Source organism: Trichechus manatus, unplaced genomic scaffold, assembly GCF_000243295.1.
Source record: "Trichechus manatus latirostris isolate Lorelei unplaced genomic scaffold, TriManLat1.0 scaffold00022, whole genome shotgun sequence".
Taxonomy (NCBI): domain Eukaryota; kingdom Metazoa; phylum Chordata; class Mammalia; order Sirenia; family Trichechidae; genus Trichechus; species Trichechus manatus.
In genome coordinates this window covers 280,230-292,480 of record NW_004443958.1, presented here as the reverse complement: position 1 = coordinate 292,480, position 12,251 = coordinate 280,230, and the positions used below count along the sequence as shown (strand labels likewise).

The 12,251-nt window shown below is 36.6% G+C and overlaps 1 protein-coding gene across 2 annotated transcripts in view; it reads left to right on the top strand.

Annotated features, from left to right (window-relative positions):
* The window catches only part of CSMD3 (CUB and Sushi multiple domains 3), a 1,379,111-nt gene that overhangs the window by 1,287,492 nt on the left and 79,368 nt on the right, over positions 1–12,251 (top strand). For both annotated transcript variants that reach the window (XM_004372959.1, XM_004372958.1), the window contains 2 exons: positions 5,118–5,198; positions 6,428–6,541. In XM_004372959.1, the coding sequence (XP_004373016.1) occupies positions 5,118–5,198; positions 6,428–6,541 (195 nt within the window). The remainder of the gene's footprint in view (positions 1–5,117; positions 5,199–6,427; positions 6,542–12,251) is intronic.

The following is a 12,251-nucleotide window of genomic DNA, read 5'->3' as shown; positions in this document are numbered from 1 at the left end:
GATAGAAAAGAATATTATATAGACCATAAAGTTTTAGACACAGTATCAAATGTTAAACCTATTGACCATTTAAGAGCTAAGTTGTTTAAGAAATAAAAGAGACTGCAGTAAGAGTTAGGTTGTAGACAAGTTTGATTTTAAAAATTTTTTTGTAAAAAAGTGAGGAAATGTGATTTAATATTTTTTAAAAGCTGAGAATGGCATCTTAGGTGGGAGAATGTTAATTGGAGAAGGAGAGGAAGTATCTTTGCTTATTTCTAGCTAAAAATGTGGGATACTTAACTGGTGGAGCTGTAGTTAATTAGATAAAGTTAGAGACACTTGGAGATCATAATCATGACTTCTAATTTAATGTAGAAGGTGTTTGGGAACCCTTGTGAGTTTTAGAAAATAAATCAACATTTATTTATACCTGCTGTAATACACTTGCTATGAGTCAGAGTCGACTCAATGGCAACACGTTTGGCTTTTTTAATAATACACTCTTTACTAGTCTCTCCCCCTTACAATTATGTGTTTGTGTGTGTGTTTCATTCTGTAGCCAGAATATTTTTTAAGGAAATCCTGACAACAACCTATATGCTGCTAATTTATCAGCCTCAGCCTCATTCTCTTTCTCATCCCTCCTCACTCTCCCCAGTACCCTCTCACCCAAGCCATACTGGCCTTTCTCTGTGCTAGGTTATTTTTCCCTGTATCATCCCTTTCCCTAATAAACACACACACACACACACACACACACACACACACACACACACACACACACCTTTCTTTAACTAGTTAAGTTCGACTTATTAATGAGATTATTTGATTTATAGCTTTCCTATCAGACTGTTGGTGCCAATAAGGGCAGGATTGTGTCTGTTCATCATTGCATTTCAAGCATTTATCATGGCATGTAGCACATAGTAGGCCCTCAGTGTTAATTTGCTTAATAAATAAACAGCTAAATTAACTGGTGTAGGAACCATTAAGAAATGCAAAAAAAAAAAAAAAAAAAAAAAAAAAAAAAAAACAGAAACAAAAAGTGTGCAAAATGGTCCCATACAAGTTATACAAGAACTAACACATGAGAAATAAGGATAGAACAACTGAAGACTATAAAACACTAAATGCCAAGTGTTATAGTGCCAACTTCCAGGCTAGCAAGATTGTATAAAATAAAAGTATGGAGTTAGGAATTCACATGGCAAATACAAGAGACTGGGGAAAGGTCAGCTAGAATATAGCAGACATCTCTTATAAGGGATTTTGAGAATTAAGGTAATATCCTGGCCTCATCTAGGAGTATAAGTTTATTGTGTAAGCATTGAAAATCCATTGTAAGTTGATAATGAGAAAATGATGTGTTAGGGACTGAATTATTTTCCTCCAAATTTTTGTTGAAGTCCTGACCCCCAGTACTTGTGAATGTGACCTTGTTTGGAAATAGAATCTTTGTAAATGTTATCAGTTAACATGCAGTCATAATGGAGTAGGGCAAGTCCCAATCCCATCTATGAGTGTCATATGAAAGAGGAATTAAGACACAGAATGACACACAGAGGGAAGAAACCTGTGAAGATGCGTCTACAGACTAAGGAACACCAAGAAATACCTGAGGATACTGGAAATTGAAACAAGAGCAGGCACAGAAAGCTTACCCTTAATTCAGACTCCTAGCCTCCAGAACTGTTAGACAAATAATTTCTGTTCTTTAAATCCACCCATTGTATGATATTTTGTTATAGCATCCCTAGGAAATTAAGATATGGTAGTGCCAAAATAGTACTTCAATTCAGGTATATTGTTTGTTAATGTGGGAGAAAATGTGGCTTAATTTTCAACCATATTTGGTTCAAATTCAGGCTCTGTTAACTGAGAAAATAATTCTACCATTCTGAAATTTAATTTTTTGTTCATCTGTTTAGATTATTTATCGATTTATTTTTGCAGCATGGATATTAGTATTTTGGCAATTAAATAAAATAACCCATGTAAAGTACCTTGCAGAGTCCTTTGTACACGTTGGATTTACATAAATTTTGTACTGATTCCTTTCCACTACTTCATTGGTATATATGAAGGATTATGTTAGAAAAACACAAAAGGTCAGCGAACACCCTAGAGGCCAATTCAGTAATGAAAGTATGAAATGACAAGGGCCTAGACCGAGATTGTGGCAACAAGAATGGAGAGTCACTGGAGAAATACTTGACTTATTTTGAAGAAAAAATGTGTAGAAGTTGATGAAGATTAAAAACAGAATTGTTGCAAGGTGTTTATGATTTAACCTATTGTAGTACTTTGTCCTCAAGTGTCAAAAGAGAAGCAGATGAAAAGGTTTTCCTTTCAATAATCCTCTCTTTTACTTTGTATTCAAATTATGTTAATTAACCGTGAGAAACATTTTAGGCAGGTCCTGTTTAGATCCCATCCTTCAGCAGTCTGTGACCCACAACTGCCTCCATTTCATCTCCATTTGCATTTTTAGGGTTGAAGTCATCCTAGAGAAACTATTACTTTAGAGTCTCTTTTCCCTTCTGAGGAAACCCATGCTCAGTCAGTTAGCAAATATTTGTTGAATTATAAGCATAGTGAGAAGAACTAATTACTCAATTATGAAAAAAGGAGATAAAGTCAGTCTCTTCCCTCATGTAACTTAATGTCTAGAGAGGGACACAGACAATCAACAAGAAATTAAATGAATAATAATAAACTGTGAAGCAAACTATGATTACATGTGCCACAGAACAGGGTTCTGTGACTAGAATATAGCAGGGTACGAGAGGTAGACTGTGAGGAGCTCAGAAGAGTTGTTTATGATGATGATTTAAAATTGAGAACTGAGGTGCAAAGTTGAAGTAGAAGTTGTCAAAGAAGAAAATTTCATACTCTGTTGTGAGTGGAACAAAATGAGTTTTACTGAAGAATAATACTCAAGCTGGGCAGCACTAAGTAAAAATACAAAGCACTCCCCTGTTTAAGAGAGTAAACCCATTAAAAACCAAGTGCATTGGCTTTGAGTCAATCCAGGTTTTATATGCACAGAGAACAAAGGAAACGTAGGGGATTAATGACTGATTATAGATAAGATCAGCTTTAGCTTGAAGTCCTTTGAAATGTAAAGGTCTGTCACTTGGCTAGGAGGGAAGGAGTTACCACCTAGGTGAGTGGCGCTAGCAGGTTCGGTTATACATGATTGCAGTCACGAACACATTTTTCCTGGGAAAAATTGTTTACATCTTGACACATTCTTCCCATGAACAAATGGTTTACATCCTGACCTTTTGCTTCCTGGGAATGCAGGTTGGTTCCATCATTCTTACCTCTGACACGATTGCCTCCAGTTTGAAACTATTCTGTTCATAAAGTCAAAAGAATCAATGAAATCACTTAGGCAGAAATTGTAGACACAAATTTATAAAATTTATCAAAGTAGCGTTGTTCATATTGAAGTGGATTGGGGTGATAAGGACATTATACCTCTTCAAGCCCTTTATGACCTCAAAGTAATTCCTTGGCTTCTAGATAAACAGCACAGAATAAGAGACTTTTGCTCACAGTAAGGGCCCTACATGGTGGAAATGGTTTGCACTGGACTACAAACCTAAAAGGGTAGCAGTTCAAACCTACCCAGAGGTACCAAGAAAAACAAGGTCTGGTGATCTGCTTATGTAAAACTGAAAACCGATGGAGCAGGTCTACTCTGTAACACATGGGCTCACCAAGAGTCGGAATTGACTCGAAGGCAAGGAGTTTTATGTTTTGTTTTGCTTTGTTTAGCTCACAGCACCCATTTGATCTTAGGAAAATAACATAATTTCTCTAAACATCAGAGTCCTCATTAAGAGTAATTTATATCCCCTGGTCTTTTAACTGCTGCACCTGAGTTATCTTGGTCATTCTCAGCATATCCTACAGATAACAATAGTCATGGATTGCTCATTGATAAAGTTGTGCTTCTTCGTTAAAATAACTAAATTTTTAATTAGCAAGAAGATTAAAGATAACTTTCCAGTCAATAAAAAGTAATATGATACACATGTGGGCATCTCTATATTTATCTTCTGAGTTGATTTCTGTTCTACATTAAGGTCAGATAAAATGATGCTCCCTAAAACAGTCTCATATAAAGTTCTCTGTGTAGGGCTATCTGTGTCTGTCTCTCCCTTTTCTCTCACCTCTTTAGCATTTCTTACAATTACCTTTTACTTTATGATTATAATTATACCCCTTGTAAGGTCTAAGCTCAGGAAAATAATTTTCAATATTCCTAATGTTATTTTCAACTAAACTTTTTCTTAAAAATCCAGGTTATCTTTTTCTGCCCTGGGCTTCTTTTCCAGCAAGTCTTTTCTCTTCTCTAGTGGTAACGCTCTGAGTAGAGCAGAGTTTTACTTGCAAATTAACATCTCTGCACAGCAAGTGCCCTTATAAACAGATTAAAGTACTGGAAGGAAGAAGTTTGAAGTGACAAATAACAATTTACAGCAGGAAACTGAAACAATTTTTTCTCGATGTATTACTCTTCCTCTACAGTTTTCAAAAAAGTTGTCTCTTCTCCATGTCCTTAGTAACTTGGAAGTTTATTAGCCAATTAACCACTTACAAATGATTTTTTTGTTAGATGATGATAACTCAATGACTTGATCCTTGTCTCAAGTTTTTGTTCAAGTTTCCTCTATCTGAAATGCTCTTATGTCCAAAATCAGCCTTTAGACCTAGAAAAATTTTACTCATTCTTTAAAATTCATCCCACAATGCAGTGAGGAAGACAGGCATTGAGCAAATAAATGAACATTAATATGTAGTTCCAAATTGTGATCACGCCAAGAAGGAATCAAACAAAGTGTTGTGATGTGCATAGCAAAAAGGACTAGAATGAAGGTAAGAAGTCAGGAATAAAAAGCTAAGCATTGATACCATGGAAGGAATAGTTGGCCATATTAGGAATGAGTTATTTTTCCTCAATGTTGTAGTATTTAAAAAAAAAGAAAGAAAGAATCAAAACTTGATAAATTCTACCATTGTTTTATATTCTTATCAATAAAAAATCTTGCATATTTTGTTTTTTTAATCTATGTGAGCACATATAGCTGCTCTGAAAATGATTAAACACTGTCTATTTTTTATAGCTTATCAATTAAGAGTGTGCCAACCTCCACCACCTGTACCAAATGCTGAAATTTTGACAGAAGATGATGAATTTGAAATAGGTAAATTCTTTTAAATCACTTTCAAAGGAAACATGCTGTTAGCAGAAGTATTTATTTAATAGGAAACAAAAATAAAGAATAGTAGCAGTCTGCTTTAGATTCCATTCCCCTGGGCTGATTGGGATTTTTTTTTTAGAATTCTTAACAAGGTATAACAGTAAAAGAAGAAAAGGGGAATATGAGGCAAGTAGAATGAATTCTGTATTTGCATGATGTACAATTAATTAAAAAAACAGTGTGGAATTTGAACCGTACTGTGTATTCTGGTGGTTCTTCCAAAATTGTCTTTTTACTGCCTTCTAACATTATAGTTCAACCTAGTGCTCTTCTTTGAATTTAGGCCTAAGCCTCAATGATATGTATGAATAAATGATATATAGAGTATTAGAAAATATGCTTCATTTCCATATCCTATAAAATGGTTGGTTGATTTTGCTCAATTTGACATTAAATAAAGTTCTTTTAAAACTAGGATAGAAATTCAATCCAGATAATGTCTCATAGTTTGAAAACAAAGTAATAAAAGAAGAAATTTTAATGTTGCCATAAAACTATCATTATTATTGTCGTGGTGGTTATTGTTACTGATATTATATTAATTTTGGTTGAGAAATGTAAAGAAAATGGCAACTATGAATGTAAATGTAATCTTAATATAAAAGCAATAAATATGAATCCTCTCATCGCTTCATGGCATCCCTGAGTAGTGCACATGGTTAAGTGCTTGACTACTAGCCAAAAAGTTGGTGGTTCAAACCCACTCAGAGGCACCTGAGAAGATAGGCCTAGTGATCTGCTACCAAAAGGACACAGCCTTGCAAACTCTATAGGGCAGTTCTACTCTCACATGTGAGGTCACCATGAGTTGGAATCGACTCAATGGCAACTAATAACAATAGCAAATGCTTGTATATTTTAATCAATATTTTACATGCACCAACCCAGTTATGTTCCTACCACTATGGCTAATATCCAGCAGGTATGTCGCAGTGCAGTCGGGCCAACTGGTAGTTCACTCTTGGCTTAAGTTCTGAGCTCAGTGCCTGTGAAGTACTGGTTGTTCAATATTTTAAATATCATCCCTGTTTATACCTGATAGAATTTTTTGTACTGATTGTAAATGACTGAAAGGGAAAACATTCTGTTGTTACAACTGAAATGACTCTTCACTTTTACCATTTTCTGCTGCTTACTTTGAAGCCACTCTTTTTTTTTATTTTTTCTGATAGGTGATATTATTAGGTATCAGTGTCTCCCGGGATTTACTTTGGTGGGTAATGCAATTCTGACTTGCAGATTAGGAGAACGACTCCAGATGGATGGGGCACCTCCAGTTTGTCAAGGTACTGATTCTTATGATTATTTGTTATTTTAAATATTTATTTATGTTTAACTCAAAATTGGCAAAATTGAGACCAAATTTAATTCATATTAAATATTTAACTGGCAGTAATATTAATAAAAAGGAGCTCTAGTAAGCACTCCGGTGCTAACTGAAAGGTCAGTGATTCACACCAACCAGTGGCTGTGTGGGGAGAAAAAACCTGGCCAACTGCTCCCATGAAGATAACAGCCTAGGAAACCCTATGGGTCAGTTCTGTCTGTACTATAGGATTGCTGTGAGTCGGCACTGACTTAGGAAACCCTATGGGTCAGTTCTGTCTGTACTATAGGATTGCTGTGAGTCGGCACTGACATGATGGCACACAACAACAACGTTAATGGTCATACAACACATAAGGAGCTCTGGTGGTGCAGTGGTTAAAGCATTCGGCTGCTAAACGAAAGGTCTGAGGTTCAAACCCACTGGCTGCTCTGTGGGAGAAGGATGTGGCAGTCTGTTCTATAAAAATTTACAGCCTTGGAAACCCTTTGGGGCAGTTCTACTCTGTCCTATAGGGGTCACTATGAGTCAAAATTGACTCCACGTCAATGGGTTGGGTTTTTATATAATTCATAGGAGCCCTAGGCACGCAATGGTTAAGAGCTAGGCTGCATACCGAAAGGTCAGCAGTTTGAACCCACCAGGGGCTCTGTGGGAGAAAAGACCTGGCAATCTGCTCCCATAAAAATTTTGGCCTAGGAAACCCTGTGGGGCAGTTCTACTCTTTCCTATAGAGTTGCTATGAGTTGGAATTGACTTGATGGCATGGAAAAACTTACAACTCATATTTTTCATTCCATTATTTCCTAGATTTAACTTTAAACCTCTTTGTTTCTTCCCAGGTTTAATTTTTCAAGTTTAGCCTTAAGTCAATTCTACCTATTTAAATCATCTTTAATCTAAGGGGTGGGGATGGGGGCGGAAAAGAAATCACTTTTAATAAAGACTGCGATGTTAACTGCCTTTACTTGGAAACAGTTTCTGTTGTAACCACTAGATTCATTCAGCTTTTTTGAGTACTTGAGAATTATGAGGATCTGAAGATAAAAACAACAAAACAATACAAAATAACAAGTAACAAATGGTCCTTGCTGTGAAGGGATTACAAAAGAAGTCATATGACAGCTGCATAGGTAGTAGCAGTACAGTATATAGGAAATAGGCCAGAAGCCTATGGAGTTAGATCATTTTTAACTGTTTGTGAGGCAGGGAAAGCTTGACGGAGGAGTAGCTCTCTGAATCATGAATCCCAAATAACAAGTGGAACTTATTTTGGTAGAACATGATTAGAGAGAGGATGACTCAAGTTGCAGGTAGATATGCAAAGACGCGGAAGTGAAAGACTGTGGGGCATGTATGCAAGGAATTTACTATGTTACAAGAGCAAGAGCATGATGGATTTGAATGATGTATGAGAGTTGTGATGTTTAGGAATCATTTATTATTCACTTATTCATCTGCGTATTCCCTAGGGCCCAGAACAGTGGTTGACACATCGTACCTGACCAGGAATGTTTAATATGAATAAAATTGAATTGAATTTGATTATTCCTCCCCAGATTTTCTTGGATCACCTCTTTTATTAGTGATTCTTTTGCGAATTTAAAAATCTGTTTCCTGCGTACTATCTTAACTGCTGTAATGAGCCTAAAACAAAAATTATGTTTATTATTCCACATGTGCTATAAATAGCAATTAAGATTTGTTTTTTTTTTTTTTACTTAACTGGAATCTTTAAAATAAGAGAGAAGGAGTTTCACAAGATAGTTTTACAGTAACAAATAGGAAGGTTTGGAGGTATAAGCCAGTTTTAATGCCAGAATTTCCCTTGATCTTAATTACTGCTTTTGGAACATACTAAAGTTGTTTGGGTATTAGTAAATCTATCACTTATACTCTTTATATTTAGATGCCATTTAAGGAGTCCTAGTGGCTCCACAGTTTAAGTGCTAGGCTGCTAACCGAAGGGTCGGTGGTTCAAATCTACTAGCTGCTTTGTGGGAGAAAGATGTGGCAGTCTTCTTCGGTAAAGATTACAGACTAGAAACCCTATGGAACAATTCTACTTTGTCACCTAGGGTCACTATCAGTCAGAATTAACTTGATGGCAATGAGTTTGGGTTTATGGAGTCCTGCTGGCACAATGGTTAAGCGCCAGGCTACTAGCCGAAAGGTCTGCCATTCCAACCTACGAGCTGCTCCATGGAAGAAAGACCTGGCAATCTGCTCCCTTAAAGATTGTTGTTGTTGTTGTTAGGTGCCTTTGAGTCCATTCTGACTCACAGTGACCCCATGTGCAACAGAATGAAACACTGCCTGATCCTGCGCCATCCTTACAATCGTTGTTATGCTTAAGCCCATTGTTGCAGCCACTGTGTCAATCCATCTCACTGAGGGTCTTCCTCTTTTTCACTGACTCTCTACTTTACCAAGCATGATGTCCTTCTCCAGGGACTGATCCCTCCTGTTAACATATCCAAAGTATGTAAGACGTAGTCTAGCTATCCTTGCTTATAAGGAGCATTCTGGTTGTACTTCTTCCAAGACAGGTTTGTTCGTTTTTCTGGCAGTCCATGGTATATTCAATATTCTTCGCCAGCACCGTAATTCAAAGGCATCAATTCTTCTTCAGTCTTCCTTAAAGATTACAGCCTAGAAAACCCTGTGGGTCAGTTCTACTCTGTCACATGATGTTTCTATGAGTCAACAACAAAACAACTGATACTATTTATTCAACTTTCTCCTTCAGGCAAAACTATTCTTTAGCCATTTAGGATTCATATTCAGATATTTAGATATGTGAATAGAGAAGATCGGGTCTCAGGCTTTTAGGAGATTATATGTGGGAAAATGACTTGAGTACACACAAAAAAGAGTAAATAAGCAAGCACGTAACAGGACTGCTTTCTTGACTCTAATATATAATCTAAACTGTGAGCACTTGGAGGGCAAGACTTCTTGTTTTTCTTTCCAGATCCCAATTCAATAAATGTTTGTTGAATTAAAACAAACAAAACAATCTAGATAACCTAGATATTTCGCAATATCCCTCATCCCACAGTCTTTCAGTATTTTCCTTCCATAATCGTGGTCTCCTATAGGTTAATAATTGCATCTCTTCTTATTCTGTCTACTGTGGAGAATTAAAAACATGACAATACTTTTTTGTCTCATAACACCACCTAAAAATTAATAAATCATTCATCAGAATGAGTCTACATAGAGTTATTATATTAATAAATTGACCAGGCATTTAAACCATATCCTGACTTTCCATTTTTGTGTGAGTTAATTCATGGGCTTGCAAAAACAATTATTCATTTGGAATTTGCTAAAAGTAGTCCACATTGTTTTTAGTCTATTTTAAATTGTTTAATTTTTCTCACTTTTTCTAAAAAGTGGTCTCAATTTTGTTATTCTTCCCTGGATCTTCTTTAAACCTTTATATCCCACTTAAAGTATGTAAAACAAACAAACCCTTTGCCACTGAGTGAATTCCGACTCTCGGCTACCCCATACGTTAGGCAGAGTAGAACTGCTCCATAATAATTTTTTTGGCCGTAATCTTTACAGAAGCAGATTGCCAGACTTTTCTTCCATGGTGCTGCTGGGTAGGTTCAAACCACCACCTTTTAAGTTAGTAGTCAAACGCAGACATCTGTGTCACCTAGGACCCTTAAAATACATAAAGCAATTCCAAACCTGGTGCTCTTTAAAGAGCTTGGTGTAAATGCAATATACTGCATGCTTAAATTCGGTGGTTAAAAACATGAGATCCAGCTAAATCTTTGAGACACTGGGTGAGCTTCAGTTTCCTCATGTGTATGGCGGTGATAAAAATAGTACTTATATCTTAGGGTTGTTTTGACAAGTAGGTAAGATCCTACACTAAAGGTGCTTAACAGTAATTTACGTATAGTGATAATAAATATTAACTCTTATTCTTGGTGGTTTTCAGCCCCTTTCTACATGTGGGATAGTATGAGAATAGATTAATTTGTGAATTTTTGTGAATCTACAGTGAAGCATTTTGGATCAGATCAATTTTTCAGTGTTAAAATGAATTTTACATATTTTATACCATAACTTTGTATGCCAAGTTATGAACCACCGAATGGCTTTAAGTAAGGGAGTAACATGTTCAGTAACTAGTCACTTTGCTTAGCTGAATATTCCAGAAATATTAAATACCTGGCCACACACTAAATAAACTCTTCCTTAAAACTTACTTCAACTTGTCATATGGTGTGTTGCACACACAGGTTGCCTTAAAGGCTGTCTTCAGATCCCAAGTGCCCACCAGGGTACTGGAATGAGAATCCTACCAGTGGTGTCAACCACTCTGTGAGTGTTATATCCATTTATCCTGATCAAGTCATACACATGATACATGTACACTGTGTCGGCAATTGTGAAAGCTGTTTTAATTACTCACAGATAACAGACAGTGTGCAAGAGGAAATGTTGCATCATGAGCAGTCCTCCCTGTCTCAAAAGCTATCTGGGCAGGATGGCAAACTTCCACAGGTGCCCCCCTCTCTTTGCACCATGGATGAAGGACACTGAGGATCTTCCCCCACCCTGTTTTTTATTCCAGGGGTTGTATATTTCATTGCACAGAGTACAAAGTAAGTTTTCCCACTTGATTACCTGAAGAGGGGGCTAGTCAGACATGGGGGCACCACCCCGGAATTGTTAGCCCAGAATTGTATCTCTTCAGCCCTGATACTTATTTAAACAAATCATTAGGCTTCATAGGGGGAGGTGCAACAGTTTGTTCCAAAGCCTAAAGATGTTAGCGGTGGGGAAGGAACAGGGAGTAATTATAGCTTTTGGGGCCATCCCAAGGACTGCCTTTTCTCAGATGGTTACATACTTCTTTCATTTCAGTCTGTTATAGCCACATATTATGGATTGAATTGTGCCTCCCCAAAAATGTAAGTCAACTTTGCTAGGCCATGATTCCCAGTATTATGTGGTTGTCCATCATTTTGTGATCTGATGTGATTATCCTATGTGTTGTAAATCCTAATCTCTATGATGTTAATGAGGCAGGACTCAATCTACAGGATTAGGTTGTATCTTGAGTCAATCTCTTTTAAGATATAAAAGAGGGAGGAGAGCAGAGAGGAGAGGTATCTCATACCAGTGAGAGGGACGTGCCAGGAGCAGAGTATGTCCTTTGGATCCAGGATCCCTGGGCTGAGAAGCTCCTACACCAGAGGAAGACTGATGACAAGGACCTTCTGCAGAACTAACAGAGAGAGAAAGCCTTCCCCTGCAACTGGAACCCTGAATTTGGACTTCTAGCCTCCTAGATTGTGAAGAATAAATTTCTGTTTGTTAAAGCCATCCACTTGTGGTATTCCTGCTACAGCAACCCTACATAAGTAAGACACCACACATTAACTAATGATATTTATCTTTGTCTTAAATTTTTCTTTCCATTTATAATCTTTAAGTTTGTTTTTTTAAAACATTTTTCATTTTGTGAAAAGCAAAGGTCAGGCTTCTCATTTTAGACCTAAAGTGACCTGACACCAATTATTGAAATATTTTAAGAAATCTCAAAATCAAATCCAAGAAATAAACATATTTAAGTGAGATTAACTGAAGAAAAAGTTAAAAAAAAAAAAGTTCTTAGATTTGGACTCACTGTGTTTATTACC